General features: G+C 47.0%; 1 protein-coding gene and 1 long non-coding RNA gene across 10 annotated transcripts in view; one reads left to right on the top strand and one right to left on the bottom strand.

Moving 5' to 3' along the window:
- ETV6 (ETS variant transcription factor 6) overlaps nucleotides 1–11972 on the top strand; it is a 235895-nt gene extending 223923 nt beyond the window's left edge. For all 4 annotated transcript variants that reach the window (XM_079936111.1, XM_079936110.1, XM_079936112.1 and 1 more), the window contains 3 exons: nucleotides 5287–5429; nucleotides 7303–7403; nucleotides 11376–11972. In XM_079936111.1, coding sequence (XP_079792237.1) covers nucleotides 5287–5429; nucleotides 7303–7403; nucleotides 11376–11481 — 350 coding nt within the window. In that variant the 3' untranslated portion in view covers nucleotides 11482–11972. The remainder of the gene's footprint in view (nucleotides 1–5286; nucleotides 5430–7302; nucleotides 7404–11375) is intronic.
- LOC307193732 overlaps nucleotides 1–19065 on the bottom strand; it is a 182769-nt gene that overhangs the window by 6227 nt on the left and 157477 nt on the right. For 2 of the 6 annotated variants that reach the window (XR_013830393.1, XR_013830394.1), the window contains exons 1-6: nucleotides 11943–12003; nucleotides 11098–11445; nucleotides 9011–9059; nucleotides 7109–7288; nucleotides 2993–3171; nucleotides 2431–2518 (exon numbers count right to left, since the gene is read on the bottom strand). This is a non-coding gene — a long non-coding RNA (uncharacterized lncRNA). Of the gene's footprint in view, nucleotides 1–2430; nucleotides 2519–2992; nucleotides 5412–7108; nucleotides 7289–9010; nucleotides 9060–11097; nucleotides 11446–11942; nucleotides 12011–13399; nucleotides 13512–19065 lie in introns of those variants that run through there. The other 4 variants (XR_013830391.1, XR_013830389.1, XR_013830392.1 and 1 more) reach the window with 4 other exon arrangements.

Genomic DNA, 19065 nt, shown 5'->3' with positions numbered 1-19065 from the left:
ACAGTAACTCGGTAGAAAATAATAGAAGGGGATTGAGGAGACTGGAAATGCCAGTTTGTTTGCGGGCCTGCATCTCTGTAACAGCGTCCCTGTGTCCCAGCAGTCCGCCTCCACGCCTGCGGGAGGAGGGATACATCTGACTGGGTTTTAGCTGGGGGCTTGGTCTCTGCGTTTCCCAGCCTCGCTCTACACCTCCTGCAACCAAAGGTGAAAAGGTTCAGCGGTGTTTGTTTGCAGCGGCGGCCCCTCCGCCCCGGCGAAGCCAGGAAGCATAGGTCTGTATTCTCTGCCTCAGCTTCTCCCTCTCCCAGCTTGCTGCTCTGCACATATGGCTTCCGTTTTCCTAAGCCACAGCAAAGCACAAGCAGGCACCCACTGGAAACACACCTCTGCGTATCAACACAGGGCTGGCTGCGCGGGATGTATCAGCTGTCTGCTTCTAGGTAATGGCTGATCTAGAATTGAGGAGGAAAACAAGAACACAAAAAAACCCTGCAGATAGCCCCCCTGCATGTTGTAAAACCCGTGCTTCCATAGCAGGGCTTCTCAAGCTGGGCGCTCTTGATACTTGGGCCGAATGATTCTTCGTTGCCGGGGAGGAGTTCTTTCGTGCATTATAAGATTTTTAGCAGCATCCCTGGCCTCTACTCGCCGGATGCTAATAGCATCCTCCACCCCAGTTGTGACAACCAAAATGGTCACAGACATGGTAGAACACCACCTAGGAGGCAAGATTGCCCCTAGTTTAGAACCACTGCTATAAGCAGAGAAGCAACTTTTTATTTTGGGTGTTACGGACCCATTTTGTTCCTGAACCTGAAACACATGTATTAGTTTTTCATAATAAATTTAAAGCAATGAAACAGGAATGCTAGGCCTCTCCTTGTTGGTGATTATATCCACAGAACTGCAGTTTACAGACCTTCACTTAAAATTCCATTTGGGCAGTTAAAACAACAAAAAAATTTCTTTCTTCGATGCTTTCCTGAAATTTGAATTTCGGGAAATTCAAATAACTTGTCGATAACTGGACTTGCCCGCTCAGATCTTTTCAACATCAGTTTTGTCTAGCATGGCTTTCTAGGTTTTTTTTTTTTTTTCCTTTAGAAACCATGTTGGTTATGTGTGAATTGCCCATCTTTTTACAGTCTCTGTTCAATAAGCTTGTACAAGGAGTCTCTGGTAAGAGACTGGTGTGGGAGGGAAAATACTTCTCCCTAACCACAGGAAGGGATATATATATATTTTTTAGCAATGCCTTTTAACTGTGGATGCCCAGGGTACCTCACCCCGCAGGAAAGAGAGAGAACTCTCTTTCTGCAATTGGAAAATAACACTTCACTCGAGCTAATAAACCGTTTCACGAGCTTCCTCTCATGGAAGAGACAATCCAAATCATGAACATTTGTTTAAAATTCCCACATGCCTTGACAGAGAAGGCCCTTTAGTTTAAGACACATGCAGCTAAAATTAGTGAAGACCTTGTGATATATATTTTTCACATGCATGTTCAAGTGTTTTGTAATGGGATGAACTTTGGGTGCATTTTATTATATAGTATTAAGCATTTTTATCAGTGATCAGAAAACACTGTATCTGTGCAGACACGGATGGATTTTGACAAAAACTGCTGGTGGGTCATGGCAACAGCCTCCAGAGGACCTAGGAACTAAAAGGCATCTGCCTTTTATTTAACTAAAATCTTAAAAAACAAAAATAACTCAGATGCTTGAACTTCGATTGTAAAAAAACAAAAGAAAAAAAAGTTGCGTGGTCAGGCAGTTTTCTTTTTTATCATCTGGCATAATTTTTAACTAAAGAAACAATAGAATCAATAGTGTTATAAAAAGCCACTTATACGCTGAGCTTGAAACAACTACTTTATGCCAGAAAATTCCTGTCGCTACCTCTGTCAGTGACTGAGTAATTCAGTATGTCTTGAATGTCAATATATTTTTATTACTCTGCTAAAGTTGGCGTCGCTGGGTTAATTGTCATTTGAAATGATCAATTGGCCCCTTGTTTGGGGTTATTTTCACATTGATGAAAGGGAAAAGTTGGCAAGATACAAGTGTTCCTGCAACTCATAGGTAAAGTCTGTTCTTTGGTAAGCCCTGCCCTTCATTTACCAACCAACCAAACACAGATCACATTCTAGATTTTTTTCAGTAAACGATTTACGACATAAAGGTCTCGGTTCGATGCCTCTGAAGAACCAGCATGGTAGGTACCCAGCGCTGGTTAAGCCCTTACTTTGAGCAACGGTAAAATGGTTTTAAATGGAAACCATTTTTTAAGTGCGAACCAACGGAAAATGGTTCGCACTTCACCATTTTATGAGACACAGAATGTCCAAAGCAGTAAAAAGAGAAGCCACAGAAACAATGAAAGTGAAAATCCCTCAGCAGATGGTGTTAAGACAACACTCACTTTGCATTTTAGCTCCAGGAAGTCTTAGAGGTGAGGGACTGCCAATATATTGCTCACCTTCCGGTGGGCAGAAGTTCCTTCCATCAAACTGCAAAAGACAACCAGATCAGTTTGTTTAATTATTAAATTGTGTTCAAATGATCCACTCTAGAGAATCACATTGCCAGTCCAGATGCATCCGAGAGGTGTCATGAAGCCTCTTGGTGGTAAAAAGGATTGTAACCCTGTCAGGAAACAGGGAGAAGCTGCCACACCTTTGCTCCTCCTAGTAGACTGGCATTTTGAGTGATAATATGTGGTCTTGCCAGATGGTTTCTACTTGCAAGAGCTTGTGGGAAATTAAAATGCATCTGCCATTTGATAGTAAGTCAAAAACTGGACAATTAAACCGCATCTCAGTTCTCTATTTTCCCACCTGTACTAAAAACGATGTAAGACAAGGAGGTGGCAGAGAGGGAGAAAGACACTGCCTACTTCACTGCTCTGCCTACAGTCGCCCTCTTACAAGTGCCTTAAAAATGAGCTCGATTATTCTCAGCGTGAGATGGTGTGTGGCACTCACCTCTCAAGGTGCTTCCTGATGCTGGGACTGGGCCCCTTGCTGCTCCTCGGTGCCCCCTTCTGGCGACCAAGAGGGCCGCAGCAGGCAGGGATGATAATAGAATCTCTGGTCAGCTTCCCTTAGCGTAGGGTTCAGGCTCCAGGAGTCATCCTTCTAAGAAGGACACCACGGGTCCTTTTCTGAAACAGAAGAAACCACACGTCACATTAATTTTTAGACACAGATCAATCGGGGGGAAAAGGATACAGTAAGGGGTACTGAAGATGTATGGTCATTTTAAGCTTCATGGTAGTTCCTTAAAAGATTAAGCCTCCTGGAAAATGCCACATTTTATGCCAGTTCCTTCTGCTGTTCAGCGAGAAAGCTGGATTGCACGAAGGACACACTCAGAGTTAAAGCTTGCTTGGAAAAGTCCTTGACTAATAGTTACCTGTTAACCCTCTTCTCTGAGAATAGACGTCTCAGCGCAGGACGTGTGGCACAGCACGGGCTCCAGACTCCGACGTGTGTCACTCACGAGCTGTGCCTTTGAGCCAATGACCAAACCCGCTAAGCCCCAGCTTCCTTGGCCGTAAAATAGGAACAGCAACAGCGCTGCCTCATCAGGTGCCCTAAGGGTCAGAGGCAAGCCGGCTGGTGGAACACACAGCCCAGTGCCTGCAAACAGCACCCAGTAATCGCTGTTGTTATTGTTTTCCTTACTTTCTCTTCACTCACATCATCGCTCGTACAGTAATCCTGGAGAGAGTCGACGTTGTTAGTCCCCTTTCCTAAAGGAGGACACGGAACCTCAGGGAGATTTAGGAAACTTGCCCGAGGTGACCTGACTCGTTTCCTCTTGTAAGTATGTGCCAGAGGAGGGCGTGTCACATTCTCTGGGAGGTGAATGTTTGGCTCGCTCTGAAACAGTCCACGTTGGGATTGGACATTCCCCACCCAGGTGTGCCAGGCCTCACCCAACGTAAGGAAGTAAGGAAATCGGCACCTTGCGGTGCAGGAGCCCCAGAGTTCAAATCCCGGTGACCTCGGGCACGAGAGGATTAGAAAGGACGCAGTGTGTAAAGTGAGGATTAGAAATAACGCTGGCAAAGTGCGCGACACATACACGGTGTTCAACAAAATTAATCGCTTACGACCAGCCATGCTGGCTAGGGCTCATCAAAGCTCCCAGAAGCACACCTGGGGGTCGAGGCCAGTCCTGCATCAACTAGACTTAGAAAGTCCACATCCGCTCCCATCCACCTATCCAGGCTGTGCTAGGGGCCCAGCCACACCCGGTTCCGGCACTAATCCAGACAGCACTGGAACAGGGCAGAGGCGTGCAGCCTGCAGCTTCCCTTTCAATTCGCCGATCCACAGCCCAAGGTCGAGGCCTCACCCCGCGCCTGGCCTGTACACAGAAAGATCTGTTGCCCGACCAAGCGATGCAGCATCAGTTTTGCATATGGAGAAAGGGATTCTCTGCACTGGGTTCCTCTCTACACTGATTCCATTATAGTAAAGCAATTTTTAAAACCTCCGAAGTAGCTATAACGGGACTATCTACATTCTTTCTAAAGACCATGCTGGCCATGGTTCCCACGGTCACAGTCCCCAAACCACAGGGGTCTTCTTCCCCCACAGCCTTTCACGCATCGTGGTGCTTTTTCTGCCATTTTTCAGCCGGCCTCAAGCGTCACGTCTTTATCTGTTGAGTATCACCCTCCAAAGTAACCTTTAGCGCCCCACCGTTGACACCACATTGCTCTCTCCGAACACGAGCACACTCTTTCTTTGCCCTTTGACCTGCCGGCGTGTCTTCAGCCCCTTTTCAGAACCAATTCATTTCCAGTTAGAGCTTGTTCTGTCCCTTCTGTGGGCTCTGCTCAAGTTCAGGTCATTGGTCATGACCGTGGACCAGTCCCTTCCTCTCTCCAGGTCTCTGTGTCCTCATGTGAGCGGGGAAATTCTGGGCCCGGACAGTCCCGAAGGCCTCCACAGGTCAAAGGTTGCATCTCACAGGTCTCTCTGTACCTTGCTCTCCTCACTATGAAACGAGGATGTGTTTCTGTTTTCGTTTTGGCCGAGTGGCTTGCGGGATCTTATTTCCCCAACCAGGGATCAAACCCAGGCCCCTCAGCAGTGAAAGTGCGGCATCCTAACCCCTGGACCGCCAGGGAATTCCCCAAACGAGGAAGTTAGACAGTCCATCCAAAGGAAGCAAGAGCGGTTACTCGATTATTTTCTGATTCTTGCTCTTAGTACTTCAACAAGCAACCTTGTCAACAGTGTTTTCTTGCCCTTTTCCTCTGTAGACTGTAGACTGCTTTGGGATTACGTCTATCAGTTGCTTTCTGACAGCCGGTACGAAAACTTCATCCGATGGGAGGACAAAGAATCGAAAATATTCCGGATAGTGGATCCCAATGGACTGGCTCGACTGTGGGGAAACCATAAGGTAAAAGGGCATCAGATATTCGTTCTATAAAGTAGGGCCAAAATCTAGTCTTCATCCCTGGGTTGGAGGATAGTTGTCTGTCTTCTGCTTCCTGTCTGCCCGTAATTATTTAGTTTCCTCCTCACTGGACAATTAGTTGCAAAGGGGAGGAAGTCATTAAAGATGCCCCTTGCCACTTGTTCCTTGTGCCAGGTGCCAGTTAAGTCTCCGGTCTGACAGGCCTCATTACGAGTAACCGTCACTCCTCTGCCTCGGCCTGGTCCTGCCACCCACGCCATCATTAGGAACTGGGTACCAGGGATGCACTGTGGCACTCTGTGACTCACAAGGGGGCTTTGGGAAGCGTCGCTTCTGTTCCGCTGGGTTAGAAACTTCCACGGTCGCAAAAGCCCAGTTCTACGTGGAAAATGCTTATCCTCTGACTTTAAAGCATCTCCTTGAAAAGCAAACAGTGCAAGAAGTCTGATGGCCCCTGCAGTTTTCCACCTTGAGAAGAGGGAATCGAATTTAAAAGATGAAGTCTTTTATAGTTAGGAAAACCATTAAAGTGCATAGATGTAAAAAGTGGGTGAAACAACCTTGACGTCCACTGATGGATGAATGGATAAAGAAACCATGCTGTATGCACACAATGGAATATTCTTCAGCCTTAAAAAAAAAGGAGCTTCTGCAGCGTGTGGCAACATGGATGAACCCTGAAGACGTGACGCTGAGTAAAGAAGCCAGTCACAGAAAGACAAATACTGCCTGATGCCACTTACTCGAAGTTAGAGCTAAACTAAGCAAATTCTTTGAGTCCAGGAGTGGACTGGTGTTGCCAGGGACTGGGGAGAGGGGGGAGATGGGAGTTACTAATCAAGGGCCATAAAGTTTCCATTAAACGAGATGAGTAAGTTCTAGAGATGTGCTGTAGGACACTGTACCTGTAGTGAACCCTGTATTAAGTGCTGTATTATGCACTTAAAAATTTAAGAGGGTAGATCTCATGGTCAGTGTTCTTATCACAGTAAAATAAAGTAAGATACACAGAGCAAAGAGTTCCCCTGCCAAAAAAAAAAGGAAAGAAAATTAAGATAAATCTGTATTCCTACTTAAAAAAAAAAAAGAGTCAGCAAGATCCAGGCCTGACCACAGACAGGTAGCCGTGGGGCACCAGGAAGGCCCAACTCCAGATCCGCCGAAGGAGAGGCAGGCCTGTACAGGGGAGACACCGCTGAGCTCTGCCCCGGCTGCAGCCTTGGAGGATGGCAGCCCGCGCTCTGGCCCCGCCGTGGAGGACCTAGCAGAGGCTGTCGTGACCAAATATGGCCATACCCCACTGACACCATCCACCCTGTGAGTCACTGAGAAAAATCGCTCTGCAGCTCGCACAGGGTGCCCTCACCCCAGGGCTCGGAACAACTGTATTCTTGCTTCCATGACAGGAATTTAAACAAAAAAATCTCTTCCTTAAAATGACAAACCAGAAACACAAGCCTGAGAAAGGTCACTGTAAAAATAAAAAATTTTTTTTAAAAAAAAGGAAAAAAGGAAGAGAAATCCTCTGTGGGTCAGAAGGTGAAGGATGACCCCCAGATAGGGGAAACTGCAGGAAATTCCTCGGGCACAGCAGAGCGCAGTCCTGGGAGAGGAAGTCGGGGAGGCCGCTGCGGGATGTGTGCTTTGTTAGCTAGACTCACCTTAGGAGAAACCTCAGCGAGGACGTCTGTGAAAAAGCCCAGGGGTGGGCGTGGCAGGGAGCAGATTAGCAGGTGGCTTTCCCAACTGGCGGGGCCACAGAAGCAGATTTGAACAGCTCCTGCAGCGTCTTTTCTGAGGTTCGTTTCATTGTGTCTTTGTGCTTTTTTTCTCTCTTCCGCCTTTGAACAAGCAGAACAGAACAAACATGACCTATGAGAAAATGTCCAGAGCCCTGCGCCACTACTACAAACTAAACATTATCAGGAAGGAGCCAGGACAAAGGCTTTTGTTCAGGTAGCACTTCCTTTTTCTCCTTTCCTTCTTCTGGGAGGATACTGTTTTCTTCAAATAAGAGGGAGGAGGGAGACTGTTAAGATCTCTACCTGCCTATCTGATCCTCAAAGCCATCACCGCTACACATTCGATACCAGGTGGTGGTTGGTTAGAATTTAAGAAAAAAAAAAAATTTTTTTTCCACTTATGTCTAACCTAGAGTAAAGCCAAAACTAAATAAACACAATCTGACTCACCTTTCAAATAATGCAATGATCAAACAGTATTATCTGGCATTTATATCTATGGTAGTTAAAGGGAGCGATCAGAGGGACCAATGGCAAAGCAAGGAACTGAACAAACCTAGGCCTCCCGGTTGCCAGCCCTGGACCGGTGTTTGTCCTGGCCCGTTAGTGAATCATGAAATAGATTTAATGAGTCTAATTTTTTTTTTAATGAAATAGAACAGAATTGAATAGGAAAGGACAGAGTTGAAAATATCAGACTGTATCACATGAATTAAGAGTGCCTGTTGATTCATGAAAACTGTGATTCAGGGGGGTGTGTGTGTGTGTGTCGTGATGTAAAAATACATTTATGACAATGCATTGTAAAAGTCTGAAAGCTGCTGCAGACAGTCGTCTTTCCAGAATTCCTCCCAGCTAATGAGTTCCAACCATTTAACCTACCACATAGATTGTGATTCCCTAGACAAGAGAGGAGAAACAATTAGAAGAGGAAAAAGAAGGGGTCTAATGGACCAATCAGGAGAGGTAGACATAGCTCTCTGACACTGGTGGTAATTGATGTGGTGAGACCAAGTGAAGCTTGGGAGAAGGTGGGATTGACAAACACGACCTCAGGTTCTGCGTTTTGGCAGGTGGGACAAAGGAGAGTTACGGATTGGGCTAGAGATGTGGATTTGGGTGGAAAATGACAAAATGACACTGTGTATGAGTAAACAAGCTCACTGGGATAAGTACTTATTGGAAAGAGCAGAGAACCTGGGCCTTAGCATTGGAAAGGTGTGGTAAGGTAGGAGCAGTAAAAACACAATTGCGATCGTCAAAAGAAACAGAGAAGGCTTTTCAAGAGCTGGAAACAGAGTAGAATGAAGTGGAAAAAGAACCCTCCTTTCTCCGGCTCTGCTGATGCGTTCTTTTCATCCTTCACCCTAAACTTAGTCCTTGGCTTCTGTTCTCCCCACTCTATACTTTTTCCCTGGATGGATGGATCCCGTTACACAGCTTCAGTTATCACCTCCATGAATGGGCTCTCACGTCTCTACATGCAGCTCTAAAATCTCCCTGAAATTCCAAATCTTAATTTCCAAGAGCTTCTTCTAGGACATGTCCACTTAAATATCACATTAGTATCTCAGACATGAAGTGTTCAAGACAGGCCTTCTTCCCATACTGGAAACCTACCCACCCCCAGAATAAATGTCACATCAGCAGTGGCATCACCATTGTTTAAGTAACCAGCCTTGACACTGGAGTTACCTTTGACTCTTCTTACAACTGAGTCATTATTGTGCTGGACAGTCCATTGGCTCCTTAGCACCATTCCCACTCCAGTCTGTTTCAGGGGCTAGAAGCCAGGGAACCACATTTCCCAAGATTTCTTACCAGCAGGCTCCAGGTTGGAATCTACCAATGGCAAGTACTCTCACGAGACCTGGAAGATGAAAGCAAAGCAGAAGCAGTATTATTGCTTCCCTGGCAGTGGAGGCTGATGTCTAGACTTCACGACTGGTACCTAGATTAATTCAGCAATCTCTGCCTCTGGTCCATTCTCCTGCCTCCCAAATTCATAATCACACTGCCAGCTGCCCTCCAACACTAATAGGGTTCCCTGTGCATCACTTTAACTTTTGCTTTTTTAACATATATATACCCCCCAGGTCTACCTCAAGTCCACTACCCTTTATGAGACCTTCTTCAACTGCTCAGACACGCACAGATACCTTCTTCCATCATCTGTTGGGTTTCCTTGGCCCTAAACCACATCGTGATTTACATCTTTAATAGTTGTATATATGAAGTCCTTCTCCCCAACAAGTAGGTCATAAGCTCCTAGAAGGTATATATATATATACCTTTATATATATATAGTTCTGTTTTATACCTTATGGAGGCTTTTGATAAATGTTTCTGGGCAAGCCTGGTGTGGGATATCAGAAACTTAATATGGAAAAGCCGTCAAAAGAGGATAGGGGTAGTTCGGAGGGCCAGGTATAGCACACCTGTGGACTCAGCCTGGAAGGGATTATTAGTGACTTCAGATGTTGAGGGAGAAGCGTTAGCTCCAGGATAAAAGTGGAAGACAGGTTGCAGATGCTACGGAACAGACTGCTTGAAAAAAACATCAGCAATAGGGGCTTCCCTGGTGGTGCAGTGGTTGAGAGTCCGCCTGCCGATGCAGGGGACGCAGGTTCGTGCCCCGGTCCGGGAAGATCCCTCATGCCGCGGAGCAGCTGGGCCCGTGAGCCATGGCCGCTGAGCCTGTGCGTCCGGAGCCTGTGCTCTGCAGCAGGAGAGGCCACAACAGTGAGAGGCCTGTGTACGGCCAAAAAAATCAGCAATAATGGGCAGAAAAGAAGTGGTAGGTGGAAGGTTCACAGGCTTCCAACAGTGATTGCAACAAGATAAAAGGAAAGAAGAGTGCTATTTGTGAAGAGAGATTAGTCATTTTTGAGGAAATGAATGTCTGAAGCCAGGCTCGCCCCAAAATGAAGGCTTCTCGGTATAAAACCCAGTGTGTAATCAAGTGAAGTGTTAGACTGGAGGGACTCTTGGAGACTTTGGTTGGGTGATGAGACAGAGCCCAGACGGTGAGTAGGGCTCAGATAGATAGTGGAAGGAGTCAAGAGGGTTCCAAATAAGGGCAAAGCTAAAGGTTTGGAGGATGGCATGAGCTGTGATTGATATAAAAAGAACTGGCGAGACTGGAGTGAAGGGTTCATGCTAGTGAACAGTGGAAAACAAGAGTTTCCGGGTTGAGGTGACAGAGGGGCCCGAGGGGCAGGCCCGGAGAGTGGATCCTTGACCTGATAAGTGGTCGTCACAGGATTTTTTTGTTTTTTTTGGCCATGCCACAAGGCACGTGGGATCTTAGTTCCCCAACCAGGGATCAAACCCATGCGCCCTGCATTGGAAGTGCAGAGTCTTAACCACTGGACCGCCAGGGAAGTCCCTCATCATAGGCTTTTGAACGTGAAGTGATGAGAGAAAATGTATGTTTTAAGACAGGTCATGTGGTACCGAGCAGAGGAAGGGAACAGTGTGTGGGCTGTGGAAAGGGCCCTCCCACCATAAGGACAGAACGTTCGCAGCCAGGCACCCTTCCTGAACCATGTAAATCATGGTCAAAACATGGCACTGATGTAATTTCCAGATGACCCCAGCGACCCAGAAGATGAGGCTGGCTGTTTGCACCTAGCTGCAAAGGAAGACAGAATAAAGGGGATGAATGGCTAGCATTTGGGGTGGAGCAGTGATAACATTGAAAAAGATTCTTTCTTTCAGCCTTTCTAATTTCCAGAAGCTCCACTATCTTGCCCTATTCCCCAGATTTTCCACCTAGCATTTAATCGTATCCTTTGCCTTAGATTCCAGTTTTGAATACCATTCCTCGGGCTCACAGTCTGGGATGGAAACGGATACACAGCGCTCACGGGTCTTTGTAACCCTCTGAAAATCAGAGATGCAGGTACCTGTGCTGTCCCAGGGCTCCCTCGCACGGTCACGCAGGAATGCATCACACGGCTCCACCTTCTTCAGTCATCCTAGACTTTTGTTTATCGTTGTTTTGCCAACTTTCAGGCAGTCAGAGGAAGGGGTAGCTTTTTCTAATTTGGGCTAAGTTAGCATTATGACCAGGTTCAGTAGCTCTCCAGCTATGTGAAGGCGATGGGAACTCTTTTTAGAGTTCAAGGTCAAGACAACTTTAGGAAATTGTAACCTCTTCACGCCACCATTTCCTCTTCCAAAGGTTTATGAAAACCCCGGATGAAATCATGAGTGGCCGAACAGACCGTCTGGAGCATCTTGAGTCCCAGGAGCTGGATGAACAAATATACCAAGAAGATGAGTGTTGAAGGAACCAGCCCCCGGCTCAGCGGGCCGATAGCCAAGGGCACCCTGCCCGCCAGGACGGCTGGGGCGTGACGGAGCGGAAGGGAAGAGACCCGGACATGGCAGTGACACTTCTCTCGCCCAGCGTGAGGGACCCCGGAGCACCTTAGACAAACCACTCAGCAAAGGCGGCGCTGGAATTCTGGCCAAGGGCACCAGCCTGGGACTCACGTTCATGGTTCCTTCTCATTTGGAATCTCTTTCTGTAATTCCTCCCCCACCCCGTTCCACCTATTGTTAAGTTTCATGGTGTTTTTGGTTTTGTTCTTTTTTAAGACCATGCAGTTTGACTTTTCATCATTCATATAGGGGAAGACATCGAGGTTGTTTTCCTATGGAAATATATATCTATTATATATATATATATTTTTTGCAAATCTCACAAAGTGCAGAAGCGCAACTGGTCAGGAGAGAGAACACTTACAAAAGGGTTCAGGTTCTCTTGACCCTGCCACGTGGATCAGGTTTGTGCCTGTTGCTGTTGGGTCTTGGCTGGAAAAAAAAAGAAAAAAAAGAAAGAAAAAAAAAATAAGATGCTTTTAAAAACGATAAATTGAAAAGGAGAGCTCTCTTCTTCTCTCTCTGGCTCTCTTTCCTTCCCTGCCCCATCCCGTCCTCCCTCCTTGCCTGTTGTTGAATTTCAGATGCCTTTCAGCGGGGTTCAGCCTCTTTGGAGAGTCTTGGGAATTGTTGGCACCTAAACGGGATCAGTGGTCTGGGTGCTTTGTAGCCGGCGCCACAAAAAGCAAACCCACATCCCAGCATTTGGCCACCTATCGGAGGGAGGCCAGAGACGTCACGGAGGCTGCTGCCTTCCGGGAAGATGCATGCTAGTCCGGCAGGCTTCCCCTGACACAGCTGTGAGAACCGCGGGGCCCGGTGGTTCCACAGAGCGTAAGATGAGCCTGGAAGGCTGTCCAGGTTATTTGGAAGCCCCAGCATCTTGGGATTAGTTTGCAAGTGCTGCGAAGTGGGGGAAAAAAATGAAAAAAAAAACCACACAGGCCTGATGGTCCAGGTGACAGATCTTCTGCAGTGGGGTGTGAATTATTCCAAAGTAGGTTATGGACGGTCATCTCTGCTCCATCCCAAAGGCCATCGTGCAGTCAGTTTCATACCCTCACCTAAATTTTTTTCAATTCCCAGCCTTTTTTTTTTTTTTTTTTTTTTTTAAGTTTCCTGATCCCAACAGGACACAGGGCATTTGAGGGGGAGGACCCTGGAGTGTGTCCTCTCAGTTGTTACTGGTGTTTGCCACGCCTGGGCAGATGGGAAATTCCTCAGATACCTTCCTTTTACCCTCTTCTTTCCTAGCTGTGTTTCAGAATGGACCCATGCGTGGCTCTCTTTCACCTCAAAATAAGGTCAGTAGTATCTTATAAGATGAGGAAGATGCCACCCCTTAGTACTTCTGATGATAACGTAGTTTTCAAGAGCTGTTACAGTTTTGGGGGGGAGGGGTTTCCTGTTCAATAGCCATCTAAATCAACTCTTCCAATACAGGCTCGGAATCCAATATTAGGAGTACAGTCTTTTTTTACTCACGAAGATTAGACCTCCCTTACAAAGCACCCCGTCCTCGTTTCTCTCCGCTTCCTCTGCTCAGTTGGGTGAGCATCTCACGGCCACGCCCCCTCCAGGTGAAGCCACCAGATGCCCAGGCATGTCCTCAGGCCATTTCTGAGTGAGTCAGGCAGGCAGGGGTTGTGGTCACACGGGCAGGAGGAGTTCTCCACCCCTCCCCCAGCCCCAGCCTCACTGATGAGGACACCAGCCTGCGGGGAGGGAGGGACAAATAGGCTATCTCCTCTCATCCAACCACGGATAGATGCGCAGGGGTGGCCGGCCTCCTCCCACCCTCACACACTCCTCCCACTCTACCTTCCAGAAGGTCGGGTTCGCGGTGAGGTCAGGGACCTTCTATGTGTCCCCAGATGAAGGGTTTGGGTTCAGTCTGCTCGAACGGGGATGAAATCCAGCTGGATCCCAGCATACTACAGATGTCTTTCAAGAGCGTTCCATAGCACACAGTGATGATCTTCCAGCCTCTGAGATGACTGATGTTGGCTCTCAGATGGAGAGATTAAGCCAAATACCTGGCGTGTTGTGAAGCCTTTGAGTTGCAGGGCTGGAGAGAGAGGGTGGATCTTTACTGAGGCTCTCTTTGTGTGACATAAAACCAGAGACCCAGGCACGATGTCGCTCTTCCCTAAGATTAGAGCATCTCATTCCGTTCACCCAGGTTTAAGGACTCGGGCTCTTATTGTCCAAAGAATCTTACAGTTGAATTATGGAGGGGAAATTCCCCTTTGCCCCCAGGATTTCTGTATTTAAAGCAATATCCTGTAAGAGTCTGTAAGACTTAGGCTGGCACCTTCAGCCACTTGAAGGAATAGAAGGTGGCAATTCCAATGTAGTCTTCACTGTCCATCCAGATGTTACCGTTATTGGTTTTCTGTTCACTCCCTTAATGGCAAAGGTTCTTCTCATTGGTTCTTTGAGAGAATACCTGAGTGATGCCGATACCAGGGACACAGCATTTACACACTGCAGACCTGAAAGATGTCAGGTTCAATTTAGGCAACTTTGATGGAGCACCTGCTAGACACCCCGAGAGATTCCCAAGAATCGGGCACCATCCTTGCCCTCCGAGAGCGTATCTCCTTCCTGCAGAATCTATCTAGCGTGAAATTTCTCACTTCAACACTAAGCACTAGGGGGGACGAAAATTTCACCTGGGACCAAACCAGAAGTACGTCCATGATCTGAATAGTTGGCCTTTCCCTGCTGCCATCGTGGGAGGTCTTGGCTTGCAAAGTGAGAAACTGGGAAAGGAGAACTCAGAAGAATGCTGCAGGGGAGCAAACTTGCCTCCAGCTGGGTCCGAGGCAGACAGTCTCGCTTGTACCTTGAAATTATCTAGCGTCTACTCTTCCCTGCACCTTGAGGTAACCAGGGTGCTTCCTCTCCATCAGAAGACAGCAGTGGCAATTGGCTGGACGGGCTATGTGGAAGTAATGCTATCCCTAAGATCTGTCTGTCCCGAGGCAACTTTGTCGTGCCTAAGGTTGCATCACCGATGTTCCACATCCTTTGAGGGGCAGGGGTATCCCCACAGGAAAAGAGGAGTAACAACTGATGGATTTTTTTCTCTTTTCAGCAGTATGTTTGGAACCCCCTGCTCCATCATCTTCTTACACTGATACCTTGGTCCAAGTGAGAATGTAGGTTTAGCAGAAACTTAAATGGCTTTGACGGGATGTACCTAAATGCCTAAGTAACCACACCTCCTCCGCCATTCACTGCCTAGGATCCAACTCTGAATACATGTCTGAAACATTAGCTCCCCTTTTGAAGAAGGGAAATCTGAGTATCAGAGAGGTCCTGTGACTTGTCCTAGGAACAGACGGCATGCCAGGGACAGAATGAGGATTGGGACCCAGCCTGGCCATACCCCGACCCGATCTGACCCATTCCCACCCAGGAAGCTGAAGATAAAAATTGGGGGAAATACACAAAGAACAAAAGGCAGTTTCTTTGCCCAAGCATTCGGTGCTAGTTAGTTTTCACCCACTCAACCTGTTTCTCTTCTGAACAGTAATGGAGGGAGTGATCCAAGGAGCCGGGGGTGGGGTGGGAAGGGGGGTGACAGTGGTCCCTGCCTGCCTAAAAACCACAGAAGACTAACCTGATACCCTTTGGGCCCCATCTGCATCAACACTAAACAACGACAAACTCCCCGAATCTTTCATACATGCCAAGTGAACATTCTTGAAGATATTTCTCTGTGACTGCAACCACCTGCAAACGAGGACGAATCTAGAATTTTTTTTTTAATTTCTAATCTCTTGTTGTTTATGAGGTGTGGGGTTTATAAGGGACTGAATCAAATGAATGTAACAAAAAAGAAAAACAAAAAAAAAGCCTTTTCTCAGGGCCAGTGAATTGCAAATAATTTTTAAAGAAAAGCCTATAATTGCATCATCTCAATAAATTTTTTATAAAAAAAAAATCCAAGTCTCTGTTTTTAATAATATGAAATGGAGTCAGACAGGCAGGGTGGTCCAATGAGGTAAATCCTGTCTCCACTCAATTACGGTGTAAAGTGCAGTCATGGTTTTTCACTGGCAGGAAGCCTCTGTCACAGAGCAGTTTGCAGGCAATCTTTAGACAAGTGGCACCAGAAAGGTCAGAGCAAACATTTCAAATCTGAGCAGCTGCCGCACGTGGAGGAATTTGCCAGCAGGAACCTCAGTCAGAGATGGCTTGGGTCCTGCGCTGTGCCGAAGATTATCAGTTTGCTGCGGACTCACCTGACTCAAAGAGTTAAAGGACCCCAGGTCTTCCCACCATAGACTGCTCCTCCGCTGTGCTGAAATCATGGGTGTGCGCGTATAGGTGATGAGGGCATGAATGGGACTACACCCAGGCCTATGATGGCCCGGAAGGGCATCCGTCACACCGCTCAGAGCCAGCCCTGCGCTCAGAATGTCTCAGCCACACTAGCCAGTGGAGCACCTGCCCACCAGTAGGCACTTAGGATCCCCACATCAAACATCCTGCAGTCGACCAGAACTATCTACCTGCCATCAGTGGTGGGTAGAAACTAAGAGAAGAATGGAAAAGGAAGCAATTTATTTTTCTTGTAAGCAACCCCGATATAGGTTTGGGAAGCAGAAGTTTGGAATCAGTGGTCTCCGAAAGTGTTGTGAGATTATTTCTATATTTAAGTTGTCCCAGGTATTCTGTCACCCATGACCTTGACTTACTGAAACCTGGCCCCATATTCTGTATCGTCAGAGCACAGTATCGAGGGATAGGGGTTTAGGCATTTCCTAAGGTGCTAATAATGCATCTGAAGCTACTGTTTCTATAACCAGCATCAGTATCCCCTGGGAATTGCTAGAAATGCAAATGTTCCCGCCCCCATCAACTGAATCAAAAACTTTGGGAGTGGGGCTTAGTCATCTGGTCTACCAAGCTCTCTGGGCGATTCTGATACACACTAAAGTCTGGGAGCCACTGCTGGCATCAATTTGTTCATCACAGTATGAAAAAGAGTGTGTGGTGATTTAAAGTAAATACACAAAATAATCGATGACAACTAATTTGCATTAATGTTAGTCATAATATGCTGCATTTTCCCTAATACTAGACATACTGTGGAAGGAGGCTGAAGGGACAGAATCACATAACAAAGTCCTCTTCTTGCCTCCTCCTCCTTCAGCAGTCTGTTTGCTATAAAGATGAGCTATTTTAAAGGTAACTAACAGCTGACCTGCCCTTGTACATCAGAGCATGGGAAATTCATTCCCTCCTATCCACTTATCTGCCTAACTAGCCTAATCGAAAAAGAAAAGGATCATGAATATTAGCTAATAAATGCATAAATTTTAAAAAAAGAAAAGGATCATTCTCACTGCCCTTGGCTGTCTGTTCCTGGAATTATTAAGCAGAGCCCGGGTGACCACTTAGCCAGGGTTTTTGCAAGAGACTTCAGAACCACTGGACCAGACCGGCGCTGCTCATACCTGAAAGTGCTTCGAATCACCTGGGGGTCTGGGTAAGAAGCAGATTTTGCCAGTAAGGTCACCATCTTAGGAAACGGGCAGAAGATCTCCTCTTCTACTCTCCTCTCCGGGCGAGGCTCAAGATTCGGCATTTTTACCAAAAGCTCCCCAGTGATGCTGAGGCTTCTGGTCCTCAGACCACACTTTGAGTAGCAAGAGACCAATGATCTGTCAGCCCTGAGATTCTGAACCTAAGGCGGCACTGAGCTGGCCTCTCTCTTTGGTGCACTCCTTTGCCAATTCCTCCCCTAGAATCGTCCCCAGGGCCAATCCTGCTCTGCAGGGAAGTCTGCTTGTTCTCCTTTTAGGGCAGCAACAACAGTAAACACCATGAGCAAAAGTCTCTGCTGAGTGAAGGAGTAACTATTCACATGCCGGACCTTAACACAGGTGCACATAACCAGATGCTTCATGGTCACCATCATTACGGGAGGGAAGAACTCCTGGCATCACTGCGTCTTTTAGCCTCTGGAAAGACCAATCTTGAGTAGTACGAGCAGACAGAAAGCTGACAATGCCATTCTTGTTCCAAAAGATCCTCTATTCGAACTGCCCAAGACATTGACATTAAGAGCAGACAATCTTGGGGCAGTGTCCTCACTGTTCACCTTTTCTTTAAGGACCTCATTCCTGCTAGATTGATGAGGTCGATCTCTGCTACTGAAAGCCAACACATAAATTCCGCCAAATCTCTTTGAAGGCAGTAGAAGATCTCTCTCTCTCTCTCTCTCTCTCCCCAAACCCTCTTAGCAACACTCTTCTGGAGTCTTCTGAGGGTCCCTGTGCCTGTCCCCTCAACCAGTTTTGGTCATGAGATCCCATGTCAGACCACCTGAGTTGGCCTTTGCCTCCTTCCATGGCCTGGGAGCGCTACACACTCCCTCCTTGGTGTCCCAATGGCAAGCACTCCGTAAATCCAACTAGATGCCCGTCTGCCATGGATTGCTCATCGCCCCTGTCCCTACTAGAGCTCTCAGAGGGGAAGAGAGTGTTTTATGTGCTTTTATGTGCCCAGCCCCTCACGTGGTGCCTGGTACGTGTGTATCTGAATAAGTGTTTTGAATGAGGGAGTAGAGTCAAAGAGGTCACTTGAGTTAGACAAAAATTTCTTAGATATGACCCCAAAAACACAATTCAAAAAAAAAAAATTGTTGACAAATTGGACTTTATCAAAATTAAAACTTGCTCTTCAAAAGTCACTGTTAAGGGACTTCCCTGGTGGTGCAGTAGTTAAGAATCCGCCTGCCAATTCAGGGAACACGGGTTCAAGCCCTGGACCGGGAAGAACCCACATGCCACGAAGCAACTAAGCCCGTGTGCCACAATTACTGAGCCCGCGCTCTAGAGCAGGTGCGCCACAACTACTGAAGCCCACGTGCCTAGAGCCCGTGCTCCACAACAAGAGAAGCCACTGCAATGAGAAGCCCGCGCACCACAACGAAGAGTAGCCCCCACTCGCTGCAACTAGAGAAAGCCCATGCGCCACAACTACTGAGCCTGCACTCTAGAGCCTGTAAGCCACAACTACTGAGCCCACACGCCTAGAGCCCGTGCTCCACAACAAGAGAAGCCACCACAATGAGAAGCCCGCGCACCGCAACGAAGAGTAGCCCCCGCTCGCTGCAACTAGAGAAAGCCCATGCGTAGCAGCGAAGACCCAACGCAGCCAAAAATAATTAAAAAAAAATGTCACCGTTAAGTGAAAAGAAAATGAAAAGACAAGCTACAGACTGGGAGAAAACACGACTCTTGCATACAAAATAAATTCACTGCATGCATTGAACATATCGACATTTTTACTTTATCTAAAGCTACCTTAAAAGACAGTCATCTTTCCATTCATAACCAGGTAGTGTTAGTCACTCACACATAAAAGACAGAGATATATTACATGTCTACTGAAATGAAACCATCTTCCAAACGTGTTTTAAAATTATTTCTTCTGTCTGTCATGTTGGCAAAACACTTTTCACTGTT

This window comes from Stenella coeruleoalba (assembly GCF_951394435.1).
Source record: "Stenella coeruleoalba genome assembly, chromosome: 11".
Classification (NCBI taxonomy): Eukaryota; Metazoa; Chordata; class Mammalia; order Artiodactyla; family Delphinidae; genus Stenella; species Stenella coeruleoalba.
This window is presented reverse-complemented; position numbering and strand designations above follow the sequence as displayed.